Here is a 14,721-nt window from a genome sequence, read left to right as displayed (position 1 = left end):
CATGAATCACGTAGACTAACGCCAAGGCTATAAAAGCGCGAGGGAGAGCAAGGCACGAGGTGGAAGAACAGAGAAGCAGAGGCTCCGGCGGGTCAGGGACGCTTCGGCTGGAAGAGAGCGACGCCGACTACTGCACCGGTGAGCTCGCGTTCTACGGCTTCGCATCGTGGACTTCCTGCCGTTGCGGAGCCCGTTCCGGGGAGTTAACTGAGGACGCTACCACCTGCTACGGGCAGGGGTGTCTCCAGCGCTGTTCCCACCCATCCGGGTGGCGCCCCCAACGCCAACAACACCAGCCTCACCTCCACGGGCGCTTGGACCGGGAGCTCGTACGACGCAGCCAGCGACGCCAGCCGCAACACGTCGAAAGCCATCTCGACGCCGGCTACTGGACCTATACAACGCCGCAGCCGCACCGAAAACAACCGTGAGCACGAACGCCGACCGCTAACAGCAGAACGCTAGAAGTAGACGCTGGTAGCTGTGTTCCCGGGTCGTGTGTGTTTATAGTCTGTGGTTTGTGTTAGTTTGTTAGTTTTTTTTGCTAGCGTGTGTGTCAGGTAGGGTGTATTAAATGTGCGCCTGTGTGGGTGCACCTGTACCTAGCCCAATCTTTCAGTCCGAGTGTTCTCCTGGGAGATCCATGACAAAGTTTAGTGGCGAGCCTACCAGGATTCATTTCCTTGTTTCTTTTTCGCTTTGTCTCGGACCTTTCTGATGTTTCGACGGCAGAAATTATGGATTTGGTAAAAACGTTAGAACTGGCGCTCAAGCTAGCGTTAACCAAGGGAGAGGCGATGCGTCTCTATGACGAGGAGGGAAGAGGCAGACAGAGGAAAGGCCGCAAGCACGCGCAGAAGCTCGCGAAGCAGAAAAGCGCGAGGATAAAAGGACTTGCGAAGCAGATGAGAGAGCTCGCGAGGCAGAAGATCGAGAGGCTAGAAGAGCTCGCGAGGCAGAAGAACAGGGGAACAGAAGGATATAACGGGAGAAGGAGTTTCTTTTGTGGAAGCAGGAGCATGTCTCGGGAGGATATGATAGCAGAGGATAAACTTTACTGATCTAGTTTCTATACACTTCAGAGTGCCGAGGTCGTATTTATCTTGCGATGTCTTCGCCCTCTTCAGCGAGTGGAGCCACTATTTCAGGGCCCCAATAAATCTGGCAGCTTTCACAGTATGCTGTACCAGCGTTCGTTGGAAGGTTGGAATGTGGCTGGAAAGAGCTTCCCCCCAATGCTCCCGACACGGTTCTTTCTGATTATGGAAACTATAGTTGTCTTTGCACTCCCACGTTGTATGATACATCGTGGGTCTGCCTTCGCATTTGGGGCACCTGTCCCTGTACTGCGTTGAATACATCTTATTTAATATGAAAAGATAAGCTAGGGCTTCTGTCTAAAGCCTCCTCCATATGACCGCCTCTTCTTGAGTCATGCTAGAGTGCGGTTCCGGGTATCTTTTCCTTAGCCCCATGTAGTAATTGGCGATATCTGAGAAGATAGGCATTACGTTTTCTGAGTGGATGAGAGGAGGATATGAGGAAATCACGGACAGTGATCAGCGTTCCTTAGCGGGTAGAGAATCTCCTAGACCGGCCAGAGTTTGTCCAAGGAAGCTGATGGCTCCTTTCGATGACAAAAGAGATGATCTGGACGCATATCTGCAACGATTCGAGCGGATAGCTTTGGAACAAGGCTGGTAACACATTGAATGGGCCATGGCATTGAGCATGTGTTTAGTCGGAGAGGCGCTGAATATCTGGAAGGATGCCTGCTGCTGATTCCATGGACTACTAGAAAGTAAAAAAGGTACTCCTCCAAAGACTCGGGCTTATGGCAGAGAGTTTTCGTGACAGATTTTGCACCGCGAAACCTGAGGATTCTGAAACCGCTAAGCAGTTTTGCGGCACGCTGGCCAACTATTTTTATAGATGGCTTGATATGTCAAACGCAGAAAAGAGTTTTGAAAGGGTGCGTGACAAACTGGTCACAGCAATTTTTAGCGTGTTGCAACTCAAAGCTAGCGCTATTCCTGAAAGAAAGAAAGTTGCGTTCACTACCAGAGCTTGTCGACACTGCAGACCAATTTGTCGAAGCTCAAGAGCTGAGAAATATGAGTAAGGTAAGGGAGGAAACACAAAAGGTCTCAGAGACAGATGCGACAAAACCAAGAGCATATGGTAGTGCATCTAAGGCGCCAGCGAGGTGTTTTTTCTGCGGCAAGGTGGGACACCGTGCAGTTGACTGCCGGACTAGTAGCGTTGCCCAAAAGACATAGGTTGTGTGTCAAGGTTGCAAGAGTAGGGGTCATACTCTGGATGAGTGCCGATACAGAACTCAGGACTGAGCGGCATGCGTTGCCGGCTCTCGGGCAGAACTTGTCACACCTCCTGAAGTTCCACAGCTAAAAGGAGAGCGAACGCCGCTGGGAAATGAGGCGGTGAGTGGAACACCAAAGTCGAAAGCAGCAATGCCGGTGGTGGTTAGGCAAAAAGGGGACCGTCCCATTTGGTGCTTAGAGACAGCGGAGCCAACACAGTTTTGATTCGGAGAATCCTGCTGAAGGACGAGGATCTAACAGGGGAAGTGTCGGCTGTCGATCTTGTAGATGGCACAGTAAGATACCTTCCTGAAGCCAGGATTCTAGTGTCCACACCATATTATACGGGACAGGTAGTGGCAAAATGCTTAGACCAACCCATCTGCGATCTCATATTGGGGAACATTACGGGTGCAAGAAGTGTAGAAGACCCTGATCCTGAGTGGAAGATGCTCAACGTTGAAGAACACCTAAATGAGGAAAGACCCGCGACAGCTCAGGCGGGTGATGAGGCAATCAGTTTCTCGTCGGCAGTGGAGACAAGAGCTCAAGGGACAGCACGAACAGCGCCGCGTCCGCTCACTACTGCCGTTACGATGTGCCTGAGGGTAACACCAGGTGAAATTGCAATTAGGGAAAGAGAAGACCCGAGCTTGAAGGCCTGCTTCGAATGAGTTGGGGAAAAAGTGAAAAGAAAGAGGAGTCGTAACTCATTCGAATATCAATCGGTAAACAGTGTTCTGTAGAGGGAATGCATATTTAGCCCAGTAAGGCGGGTCCTACAGCTGGTCTTGCCGAAAGATATGAGAGAGGCCGTGTTACGCTTAGGACATGACGCCATTATGGCCGGACATAAGGGTGTTCAAAAAACGGTGTCTAAAATCACCGAGGAGTTCTTCTGGCCAGGTCTCCAGAGTGCCATTAAAAGCTTTGTTCGCTCATGTGAAATGTGCCAGCGCACAGTTCCGAAGAGTTGGTCGCGTACCTCTGAGCAAGATGCCAGCCATCGACCTGCCGTCTCAAAGAGTGGCAATTGACATTGTGGGGCCAATCTCTGCAGTATCCGCCAAAGGCAATAGATATGCGCTTTCTCTGGTTGATGTGGCCACTCCTTATCCTGACGCTATTCCATTGAAGACTATTGGCAGTTTCTAAGGGGCGGAGGATCTTGTGGAGATGTTCGTGTTATGGGTTTCCGAGCGAAGTGGTGAGTGACCGGGGCTCGAACTTCACATCGGAACTAATGAAGGAGGTTAACCATCTTTTGTCAGGAAGGCAGTTACTGACAACGCCTTACCATCCCATGTGTAATGGGCTTGTAGAGCGGTTCAACGGCACCCTCAAAAATATGATCAAGAAAAACTGCCAGGAGAGACCTACTGATTGAGATAGATATCTCCCAGCTCTTTTGTTCGATTGCGGCGAAGTACCGCAAACGAGTCTTGGTTTCTCGCCCTTCGAGACGTTGTATGCGAGAACCATTAGAAGTCCGCTTAAAATACTCAAGGAGCTGTGGGCTAATAAGGAGATTGCATCAGATCTTAATAAGACAACATAAACATACGCTCTTGAGTTGAGGGACAAGTTGGAGGAAATATGCAGGCTGGCACATCAAGGCCTGTTAAGGGCGCGCGAACGCTATAAGGGCTGCTATGACAAGAAGGCCACTCACAAGAATCTGAATTCGGGCGACATGGTTCTCATCCTGCTACCCACGGATCATAATAATTTACTGATGCGGTGGAAGGGCCCTTGCCGTTTGACGCGGAAGAAGAAGGACACAGATTATGAGATGTTGATAGATGACACAAAGGTTTTCTATGTAAATATGTTGAAGAATTATGAAGAAACAGGTCCCGTATGGCGGTACGCACCCAAGGCAGCATGCTCGGTAGTGGCCGAGGATACAGATGACTGCACGTGGACACCTCGGCAAAACGGAGCAAACCAGAGGTCATATGTTGCAAATTAGACCTTTCTACAGATAGAGCCAACTAAACGGCTCTAGAAATCTCTGGAATGTATCTTTTTGGTGTTGTTGTTGATTTCTTGTTGTTTTGGCTAATGTTATGTGATTATACAAGGAAGCGTGTTGTGGACATCAACATGTTTATTAAGGACTCGATACGGACAACGGCAGCAGTGTGTTTATGTTCCGAAAATGCAGTTTGGTATGCTGTGTTAGTGGTGTTCTTTGGTGTGTGTTGGACATCTGCGGTGTGTTGTGTGCTGAATCCAGAATCGCCACAGAAGATAGTCGGTTTGCTGGAAGGCTTGAAGATAAGGATGATGAGAGCATTTTTTCACGGAAAAACTTTTGGGAGAGGGGGCCGTTATCACATATTATTGGGAGTCTAAAATAAAATCATTAACGAAAGAGACTTGAACAAGAAGACGAGTTTGCCGATAAGGATGACGCGGATTAACCGAAGACTAAAGAAGATCAAGGAGAAGTACTCGGCGAGGTGGAGATTGATGATTAGTGGAGAAGAGAAGAAGAAGAGGACGACGACAAGGATTTCGTGAACTACTGCCAAGGCTATAAAAGCGCGAGGGAGAGCGAGGCACGGGGGGGGGGGGGGAGAACAGAGAAGCGGAGGCTCTGGCGGGTCAGGGAAGCTTCGGCTGGAAAAGAGCGACGCCGGGTACTGCTCCGGTGAGCTCGCATACAACGCCGCAGCCGCACCAAACCAACCGTGAGCATGAACGCCGACCACTAACAGTAGAATGCTAGTAGTAGACGCTGGTAGCAGTGTTCCCGGGTCGTGTGTATTTATAGTCTTTGTGTTTTGTGTTTGTTAGTTTTGTGTGATAGTGTGTGTGTCACGTAGGGTGTATTAAATGTGCGTCTGTGTGGGTACACCTGTCGCCTAGTCTATTTTTTCAGTCCGAGTGTTTTCCGGGGATATCCGTGACAGCCCCATACCTCAACTTCCAGCCGAACCAGGTAAATCAAAGTTCCTATTGAAAGTTGTTCTATACAGCCTTCCCCTGCAGAGCATTTCCACACTACGTTCACACTAAAATAAAAGCAGACAGCAGGACATAGTCCTACGGGCTATGGCGTAATTCAGGACTCTATAACCATTTGACAACGTTGGTTTTATTAAACAGCACTGCCATTGCCGGCAACACGGAAGTCTGTGCGTTTTCTCTTGGTCAATATGCAGCCTCCGTGAAGGGAATGCGGTCCCGCAGCCTTATGATCCCTGGTAGCCACTGCAACATTGTCGCCTCATACATACAAACCAACACCGGGAGTACAAAAAAAAACGAGGGGGGGAGTTCATGTTAGGCATTTCCAACTGGGGAAAAAAATAGGCTTAGCGCTCAAAGGAATACAGGGAAGCAAAATATTTCAAAGCACTTTTGTGATTCCGCAGTGCGCGTATCACGTCATCTCTTTATGAAAAACAACTAAATTCAACCTTGAACCGGTGCTGAAAGTATGAGGCGTCATTTATAAAGCGATGTATATTTAAAACAGTACGCATCGGAATGACTTGCGGCTCGGGGCATGGAACGGGAGTGCTGCCCGTAGAAACACATTCAAGCAAAACTTTCAGAAATATTTTTTTTGTTTCACAATGCACTCATGGAGGCGGCTGTCCGTTAACACTTGGCGAGTACATTGAAGAACAGTTCGACATCGTATGCTCCGTCATTTGTAGGCAATCTTTGTAAGACGCTACGATAAATGTGATTGTGAAGCCGGACATAGCCAAACTGCGCACTATCCTCTGGGTGCTTCCCCGAATCGCGCAAGCTTCTGATGTAGTCTGGCATTCTGCCTCGTGGGGTACGTTTTGTCGTAAATACTGCCGTACAAATTATACGCCTAGGCAGGTTTACATTAAAGACAGTCCTCAGACAGCACGGTGAACGAGCCCCGCGCCGCAGCAGACGACGAACACCGTGATTGCACAAATAGGTGTCGCTGGCGGCCGCCGTAGCCAGAGTCGTCTAGAGGCGTCCGTTATATCGTCAGCGGTGCCGTCTGCTGCGGTGCGTGGTTCTGTTTCGTGCGCTTGCCACGGCATTTGAGAACTGACTTTTCAGTTAGTGTTGTCTAGGTAAGCTAGATTGAACTACTTTATTAGTGAGGAAATGTAGCGCACGCGACAGCATGCCGGACTGCACGAGAAGCTTCCGCGTTTCGGGGAAACATCCAGCGGATGCGTTTTGTAGTATGCCCTACTTCATAACACACATTTATCACGGCGTTTTAAAAAGATTGATTCGATATTACGTAGCTTAACTTGTCACATTCTTCTTCAGAGCGCTCGCCTACTGCTGTCAAATAGCCGCCTCCGTGAGTACGGTGCAAAACAAGAAAAATTTAGAGGATGTTTACAATATTTGATTCGGTGCGAAAAGCATGCTTTTTTACATTCTTGAATGACATAACTCCGGCACACACATAATGACTGATTCATTTTCTGTAATTTTTATCGCATACGCAAAAGACGATTTTGCTCGGGTCATAACCTCCGGATTAGTGCTACACAGAAGGCAACAATAAGTGGGCAGTGCTGCGAGACGGAGCACTCGCGCTAGGCCAGCTGCGGACAAGGGAAAAACTGATGCTGTTCGCAATACAACTGCAGAACTTCCTTCAAGCGCAGAAGCGGTTGCCTAAACTCTGAGCTGGAGGAGCCCGGATGAGGTGCCCGGTGGGTATGCGCTCATGCGGCCACGTCCGCAGACTCGTTACCTCTAAGGCCCTGATGGTCCGGAGTCTAAACTATGCTTTTGGATAAAAGGTCCCATTCCCTTCCTGCCAGCTTTAGAATATGGTAGCCTAAAGGTGCAACCTCGCCAGCTATGCAGGTCGTGTTCACCGGCTCGACGGGAATCTGTGATGATCACCTTCGAATTCGGGTCTGAAGCGCAAACGCAATGTCTACCTCCTCAGCTACTGCTGAATTTTGAGTTCGATACGAGAGGTCGTTAAGGTGTGGCTCCTGGTGAACTACAGCAGCCGTATACAGAATCCAATGGGCAACGGCCTTGCCACGTCAACGTATGATATACCCTGGTTGGATCCGTGTTGGTGTTCGAGGGCCTGGACGCGCGCCTTTAGTCTGCCTTCGTGTGTCAGCGTGTCCATGTTGCGCTGGAATGGAAGGACCCAGAGCTTGTGACGCCATAACTCCTGAATCCCATCCGTATCCTCCGCAGTGCAATTGTGTAGGATGTGTAGATGGTCTAGCAGGCGCCGCCTGGATGTCGTCTGCGAGAGTCGCGTATACTGGTTCATGAGGTGGGCCGTGATTCTTGGTAGAAGTTAAGGATCCCTAACGCCGACAACTTAGCGTTGAACGTGGCAACTGGGAGGTCCAGTGCTCGCTTTATAGCCTTTATAATGATGGCGTCGATTTGCGTCTGTTGTTGGTGCGTTGTGCGAAGGTAGTGAACGGAGTAGAGGATCCTGCTGGTCACAAAGGCATGCGCAAGCCTAAGCGCGTGCCTGCCCCGCAACCCTCCGCATTTGTTTGAAACGTCATGGATCATGCGTCCGACCTGTTCGCCTACGCGCTTGAGATTGGCAGCAGTGGATTTAAGGCTGAGCCTGTCATGGAAGAACTGACCCAGTATGCGGAGCTCCTCGACCTCTCTCATGGACCTCCCTTCGGAGAAATTTGCAAACTTGTGTTGTCTTTAGAATTGGCTCTGATGTGCAGAATTTCCAATTTCGCGGAGCGCACTAGAGATCGCAGTCGATAGTGTAGCTATCAACTATGGTGGCAACCCGCTGGAGCTGGAGCGGTCCTAAAGGTTCTCTTCCGTAGTCCAAATTGTTATATCATCTGCGTAGAGTGCGTGATAAATGCATTCCACCTGGGCCAATGGGCGTAGAAGGTGCATCACGGCAATGTTGAAAAGAAGCGGTGACAGCTAGCACCATCCTTTGAAGTGTACACGGTATGTCCTTTGTGTATTTTGCGTATTCGTCGTCCTCGATCTTGAGGAGGGCCTGATTCTTCGAGAGAAAGTCTCGTGCATAGGCGAATGTCTTGTGCCCACAATCGGTGGTACTCAAGTTAGCCAGGATGCTGCTATGACGGACAGTGCCAAAGGCCCCTAAATATAGAGGGCAAGGATGGCCTTGTCTTTAAGGCGCATGGCAGTGGGTCGTGTTATGTCGCGATGCAATTGGAGGACACCCTGTGCAGACATATGTGGTCGGAACCCAACAATATTTTCTGCATAGAGGTCGTTAGACTGTATGTGTGGAGCGAGGGATCCTTAACCATCGTCTCCATAAGCTTGCCCACAAACGAGGTCAGTGAGATGTGCCTCAGGTTGTCGGTATTCACCGTCTTGCCTGGCTTGGGGGTGAAACTGGCCGAGGGAGTCTTCTATTCGGGAGGGTGTCTACGCCCGTCCCAAATCTGGTTTATGTATTCTAGCAGGGGGAGGTAGGGCAGGTGGCGGAGATTCGCCAACAGTTTGACTGCTATGCGTTCCCTGTTCGGAGCCATACTTCGCCGCATTTTAGCTAAGGCCTTATAAAGGTCGTGTCCCTGCTAAGGTCATCCCTGCTGAGGGCCTGTGTAAAGCCGATGAAAGAACTCTCAGGCGCCTGCAGACCAATAATTTTGTTGTTTCCTGCAATAGCAAAACATTTTGACCCCAAAATTGATGGGCGCTGCACTCATTGTGGGGAAGTGTCCGATAACTTCCACATGGTTTGGGCCTGTCACAAGAATCCTTCCCTTCCCCAAAACTCTTCCCCTTCCCGAGAGACATGGGAGGCAGCCCTGTTCCCTTGCTCGGGGCTGGAGTCTCAGAGGGCTCTAGTCCAACGGGCACGAGTAGCTTCCTCTTCCAGCGGGATCTAGGACTAAGGACTCCAGCTATGTAAAGGGCCATTTTCGCCCTGCAAAATCTCAACAAAAAATAAAATGTTCACCACCACCACCACTTTGGACACTCAAGAGACAATTTTCTCGCGTCAGAACCACCGTATTAGTGGTACGTAGAAGACTACGTTGAGCGGGCAGTGCCTAAGATGGAGCGCTAGCGCTAGGCACATACTGGGCGCATATACGCAAGAGACAATTTTGCTAGGCTTTGAACATCTGGATTAGTGCTTTCGCACAAATATTTCTGAAAACTTTGCATCCATGTGTTTCAAAGGCTCCCTCCCATTCCGTACCCTCAGCCTGGAATCACCCCCATGCGCGCCTAATGCGATGTTCTAAAAATACACGACCTTCGAAATGACGCTTTGTTCTAAGATAGAAAGGGTTGTTCTTCACGAAAGGACATCATAGGCGCACTGTGAAATAACAAACTTTTCTTGAAAACTTTCGCTTCCGAGTATTTCTTAGGGCTCTAGGCCTAGTTTTCAGCACCACGTTTTCCCCCAGTTGTGCAAGCCGGCGACAGCAGCGCTACCATGCCTCCTTTACGTCAGAGATCGGTGATGGTCTGCAGTATGCATGTCATGTCATGGCTGCAATTTCTCCTTTCTATGAACTTCAAATATTAGCAATAATGGGCTAAACCATTTGCTTTCAATCAGAGTATCAATATTACATTTGGAAGTACGGTCGAGGACACAAGTCTCTGGACCACGTGCTCCGGAAACGAAATTGATGGGTTTTTTATTGGCTGCCGTCTGGAGACCATATTTGTGAAGGTGAAAGGATAGGATTTGAACTTTCGCCTCCACAAGTGTGGTCGCCAGCCAGCGGGAAATAAAAGAGCTGTCGGCTTCGTTTCCGGGGCACGCGGTCCAAAGCGTTATGTCTCTGACTATACACACCTTGTCCCGTGGACTCGTGTCGCATTTTGAATATTTATGTCCAGTGGCGCGTCAACTGTCCCTCCTATAGAGATAAGACGCAAGCAGTCACAACACAGACTAGCGAATATGATGAGAACCAAGTAGTGTGTACGTCTCTTGAGGGGCGCAGTAACTGGAAATAGGCAAGTACATATTGCACATACCGTAAAACCAGCGATGCAGCTTACCCAACTGTTCCTACACATTTACTACGCGGCGGCGTCCTCACAGATGAATGAATGTGCAGAAGCCATGCTTCGAGTGGAGGGGAAATGATAAAATGTTATCATTCCCCAACGGTTTTATTCTCTCGCAGCAATCAAGGCACGCCCTCTTAACCCATATATGCCTGAACTTGGGGAAATTAAGAAAAGTGATTTATTTTCCCGTAATAATTGCTTCTGGTACCTCAGAAAGTAGAATCAACCTTTTATTCAAAAAAAAATTTTTCGAACTGCGTTTTTGTAGCCGTCCTACATATAGGACACTAGACACATATACTACTCCTTTGAGTGGTACAATTTGAAACATTTCACATGGACTCCGATGTCGCATTTTTCACAACGTGTTGTGGTCTTCTCATGGCAATGAGCACACCTTGTTTGCTTCTCTTGAGGGATCACTGTGTGGTCAATGCGGTCAAATCGGCTTTGGGCTTCCAGTAAAGATTGCCGGCTTTTTCCACGCAATGGCTTGGTGCCATAACTCTTCATATACGACATCGCTATCGTCCTTCGAAATGTGAGGAGCTCTGTTTTGGTCGTTCCAATTCTGTACAACTGGAATGCATTATTCACACATGCATCAACCAGATATGTCAGGAGTGAAGAATACCACTTCTTTCCTCGAATGGCTGTGCGGTACTTTGAAATATTTTGGTCTAGTCTGTCAACTCCTCCCATGTTGCCATTATAGCTCGAAATCAAGAACGGCTGCTCCACCGTGACTTTGGACTTGTTTTCTCTCGAATATATTTTCACCATTTGTGTTGGCTCGACCCTGTGAGCATTTGAGACGACGGTCACTGTGCTGTTGTCCTTCCAGCGACATACAATAATTTCAGATTCAGCGTCGACTTTGTAATCGTAGAAGCCTCGATTCTTGCTTTTCATTTCTTTCTGTGTCAGGATGGGACAGTTTTCTATTCGGTTATCCCGCACGGTGCCTGTGCACTTGACACCCATTGACGAAAGCATTCTAACAAGTTTGAGACTTGAAAAAAAGTTGTCAAAGAACACATGAAAACAGTAATCAAGCCTTTCTTTCAACCTGGACACCATTTCTGTAACAACAGATCCTCCTAGACCAAGCTTGTTTTTATCATCCACATTGACGCCATACCTCCCTTGGTAGGGCTCAACAGAAAGCAAATAGCCCAATGGGGTGCAAACGCACCACAATTTATAGCCAAATCGGATTGGTTTCCCTTTCATAAACTGCTTGCATCCATGCTTTCCGAAGTACTCGCACATGCTTTCATCAATGCTGAAGCAGTCTAGTAATGGAGCATACAACAGAAACCGTTCATTCAAGAGCCTAAACAGTGGTCGCAGTTTTGTGAATTTGTCTTCTTGTACTAGGTTGCTGTTGTCAACCACATGTAGGTTGGTGAAAATGGCTTCAAATCGGTCCCGCCTCATAGAGTTCGCGACGAGTTCATTATGAGAATCACGTGAGTTTTCCCACAACATGCGACGCCTTGGAACCGGCACATAGCCACTGAGAAGCAGAATGCCGAGAAAACATCTCATCTCACCTGCGTCAAGTTCAACAACCGATTCTTCTGTTGTGCATAGGTGTTGGTGTTTGCAACAAGCAGGTTGATGACTTCATCATCGAAAATTTTTTCAAATGCCTCTACTGGAGTTAGCGGTGCTCCTTCAGCGGAGTCTGAATCACACGAGTGGCGAGTTGGGAAACTCGCGTTCAAGTCGCGTTTATCCCACTTGACACGTCGTTTCTGTTGCTTAGCTGGTGTCTCCTGGTCATTCTCGTCCTCACTTGACTCTGAACAAGTGTCCAGAACTTCAGCACGAAGAGTGCTCCCCGGCAGATGGTCCATGCTGGTGCCTTCTTCATCACCGCTTTCTTCATCTGTCACTGCCGCCGCGTGATTTTCGGGCGGAAGAATGGCCACCGTAGACGGTACATCTTCCCCAGCGTCAATCTGGTTTAGAATGTCGTTGAGCGTTTGCGGATCTCTTCTGCGGTAAAATGAACTGCAGGGAATCTTCTGACTGCAATTGGAAACAAAAAAGTTTCTGCCATACGTCCATATGTATTTTACTATGCTACTTCAACGCTACGCGCGCGACGCATCGCGCGTTCCAGAGTGACACAACAGCGACTCCCGATCTGCCTAGCGTCCTACATATAGGACACCGCTGTTTGACAGATCGTAAACAAAAAAATGTTGCCTATACCACACTGACATTGTTTTCACAGCATATTCAATTACTCAGGAATAACTGACAAAAATCTCGAAAACATCAAAAATCATTTCAATTTATATTACTTACATTTTCTTTCTCGGCATGGCGTTCGTCGAAGCTTACGCGGAACGCCGATTTTGAAACTGCAAGCACGTGGCGAGCTGTGCTCCCACGCTAACCAAGACTTGCACGCGAGAAGGCCATAGCCTCAGAAACACCCCCTAGGGGGCGCTAGCTTTTTAACAAAAAAAATTTTCGAGTTATTTGAACAATTTTCAGTGTCCTACATATAGGACACTAGGCACTCAACAGCTGGCTGTATCACTCCGATAACAATTTACCTGGCGACCAGATGTCACAACAGGTACTCTCGATAACGTTGTGCAATCTCCGTGACGTCCTACTGCTGCATGGCAAAAGGCGACAGCGGCCCCTCGAGGCAATACTGGATAGGGTGGCACAGCAGTCTTCTTTCTCGCATTCCACCCGAAATTAAGACAATGTGTCGCTCTCATACAAATGTTCCAAAGATTGTTTACATAGTCGTTATCATCGCAGTGGTTGGCGCCGTCCTGTGGATTTCAACGTACGCACCAGCGTGGAAGGAACAATACGGTGAGTGGAAGGTTAATAGCCGTACTCGTTAGCTGAAAAGCGCTGGTTTCTGTGGAGGCGCGTTCGCGTTGCCGATATTCGGTGATAGGTGGGCAGTCATTTTTCCTTAGATAGCCATAGCTTTCCACCATTTGAGTCATATTCTCATGCATCTGTGTGCGGAAAGCTACGACAGTAAAAATCGATGTTGCGTCGGTGCAAAAACAAATGACGCCCTATGGCTTTTTGAGCCATGTCTTTATCAGATCATGGGAACTCGCGGCTTTTACAGCGTACTGTATCTTTAGAATCTCGTAAAGACGTTCAAAGTGCTTAGGTTTTGTAAGCATCTGTCAGGGAAAGCACCTAAGGTGGATATTAAGGAGCACAAAATGCGTTTATAATCTGGGCGTTGATAGAGACATACATTTTCACTGCCTGGTGGACGCCTCGTGTAGGTCTAGTAGAGACAATCGTGACAATATTGGACGTTCTGGTACCTTGATGTCTGTCGTCCTCCATATTATTTCGACTCTTTGACAGTAACGTGTTTTGAATGCGTTTTATGTTATATAGCCGTAGGGACTGCAGCCGTAGGGACTGCAGATCGTTTAAAACAGACTTTTTCATTCAACAAAGGGCCGAAAAAAGAAGGTACCCTCAGCAAGAACGCGCCATTGAAGCCACGAACAGAGGTGCGCAACCTCAGGAGGTCGACCTCAACCTCAAAACGGCCTCAACCTCACGTCGTGAGGCGAGGTTGAGGTGAGGTCGGCGACGGCTCGAAATTTTGTGAGGTCGGCAAATCAGACCTTAACCTCAAACGTGAGTTTGAGGTTGAGTGAGGTCGTCATTCTGTGAGGCCGAAATTTTGAGGTCGAGGCTTTTTGCAGTTGCCACGTCTTACTCCGACGAGTGCCGCTTCCGAAGCTGAGTTTCAGGGCACTGCAGCAATGTTCATGCAATGATGACGCTTGGTGTTCGGTTTCCCCTGTTTAGACAACCGGATGCCGCAGTTCCCTCTTAGCTTCCGGTGCTGCTCCGTAATGTCCGTTCAGTCCGAGCTTATAGGAAGACGCACCTGTCTGGCCTTCCGGAAGGAGTGTTACTGTCCCAGCACGCCACTCTCCCTCCCCTTTGCCCCGCTGGCGTAGCACCCAGCGCTCTGCTGGTCGGATCAAACTCACGGGAGCGCGCAAAGCACGTAACTCACGTTGACCCGCGGTAGCTTTGCTTGCGGCCGCAAACAAATAAGCTCAGTCCAACAACCACGCTATAAATTCGTCGCAGTGCAGATGGCCCAAAGCAAGACTGCTTCGTGTTCATGCTCGTTGCCGGCGGTGACGTCACGGCTCTTGCCTTGCAGTCGAATAAAGGGGACCATGCTGTACATTACAAGCGTACTTAACAGAAACTGGGATACTCGGCACAGGCGAGAGAATTTGATTCAGGTGGCTCCTAACAATGACACCTGATCATTTGATTTAAAAAGCACGAAGCCAGAAAAACCTGTAACACCATCGAAACTTTTGATCGGTGACTTTCCCTTTCGAATCTCACACTAATTATGTATACTCTG

At 48.6% G+C, this 14,721-nt stretch overlaps 1 protein-coding gene across 1 annotated transcript in view; it reads left to right on the top strand.

Annotated features, from left to right (window-relative positions):
- Positions 1 to 12,980: 12,980 nt before the first annotated feature.
- Positions 12,981 to 14,721, top strand: part of LOC144119287 (lactosylceramide 4-alpha-galactosyltransferase-like) — a 36,730-nt gene continuing 34,989 nt past the window's right edge. Inside the window, exon 1 of the mRNA XM_077651950.1 lies at positions 12,981 to 13,163. Coding sequence (XP_077508076.1) covers positions 13,049 to 13,163 — 115 coding nt within the window. The 5' untranslated portion in view covers positions 12,981 to 13,048. The remainder of the gene's footprint in view (positions 13,164 to 14,721) is intronic.

The sequence above is a fragment of the Amblyomma americanum genome, chromosome 2, assembly GCF_052857255.1.
Source record: "Amblyomma americanum isolate KBUSLIRL-KWMA chromosome 2, ASM5285725v1, whole genome shotgun sequence".
NCBI lineage: Eukaryota > Metazoa > Arthropoda > Arachnida > Ixodida > Ixodidae > Amblyomma > Amblyomma americanum.
The sequence above is the reverse complement of the archived record's forward strand: the minus strand, read 5'-3'. Positions and strand labels throughout refer to the sequence as shown.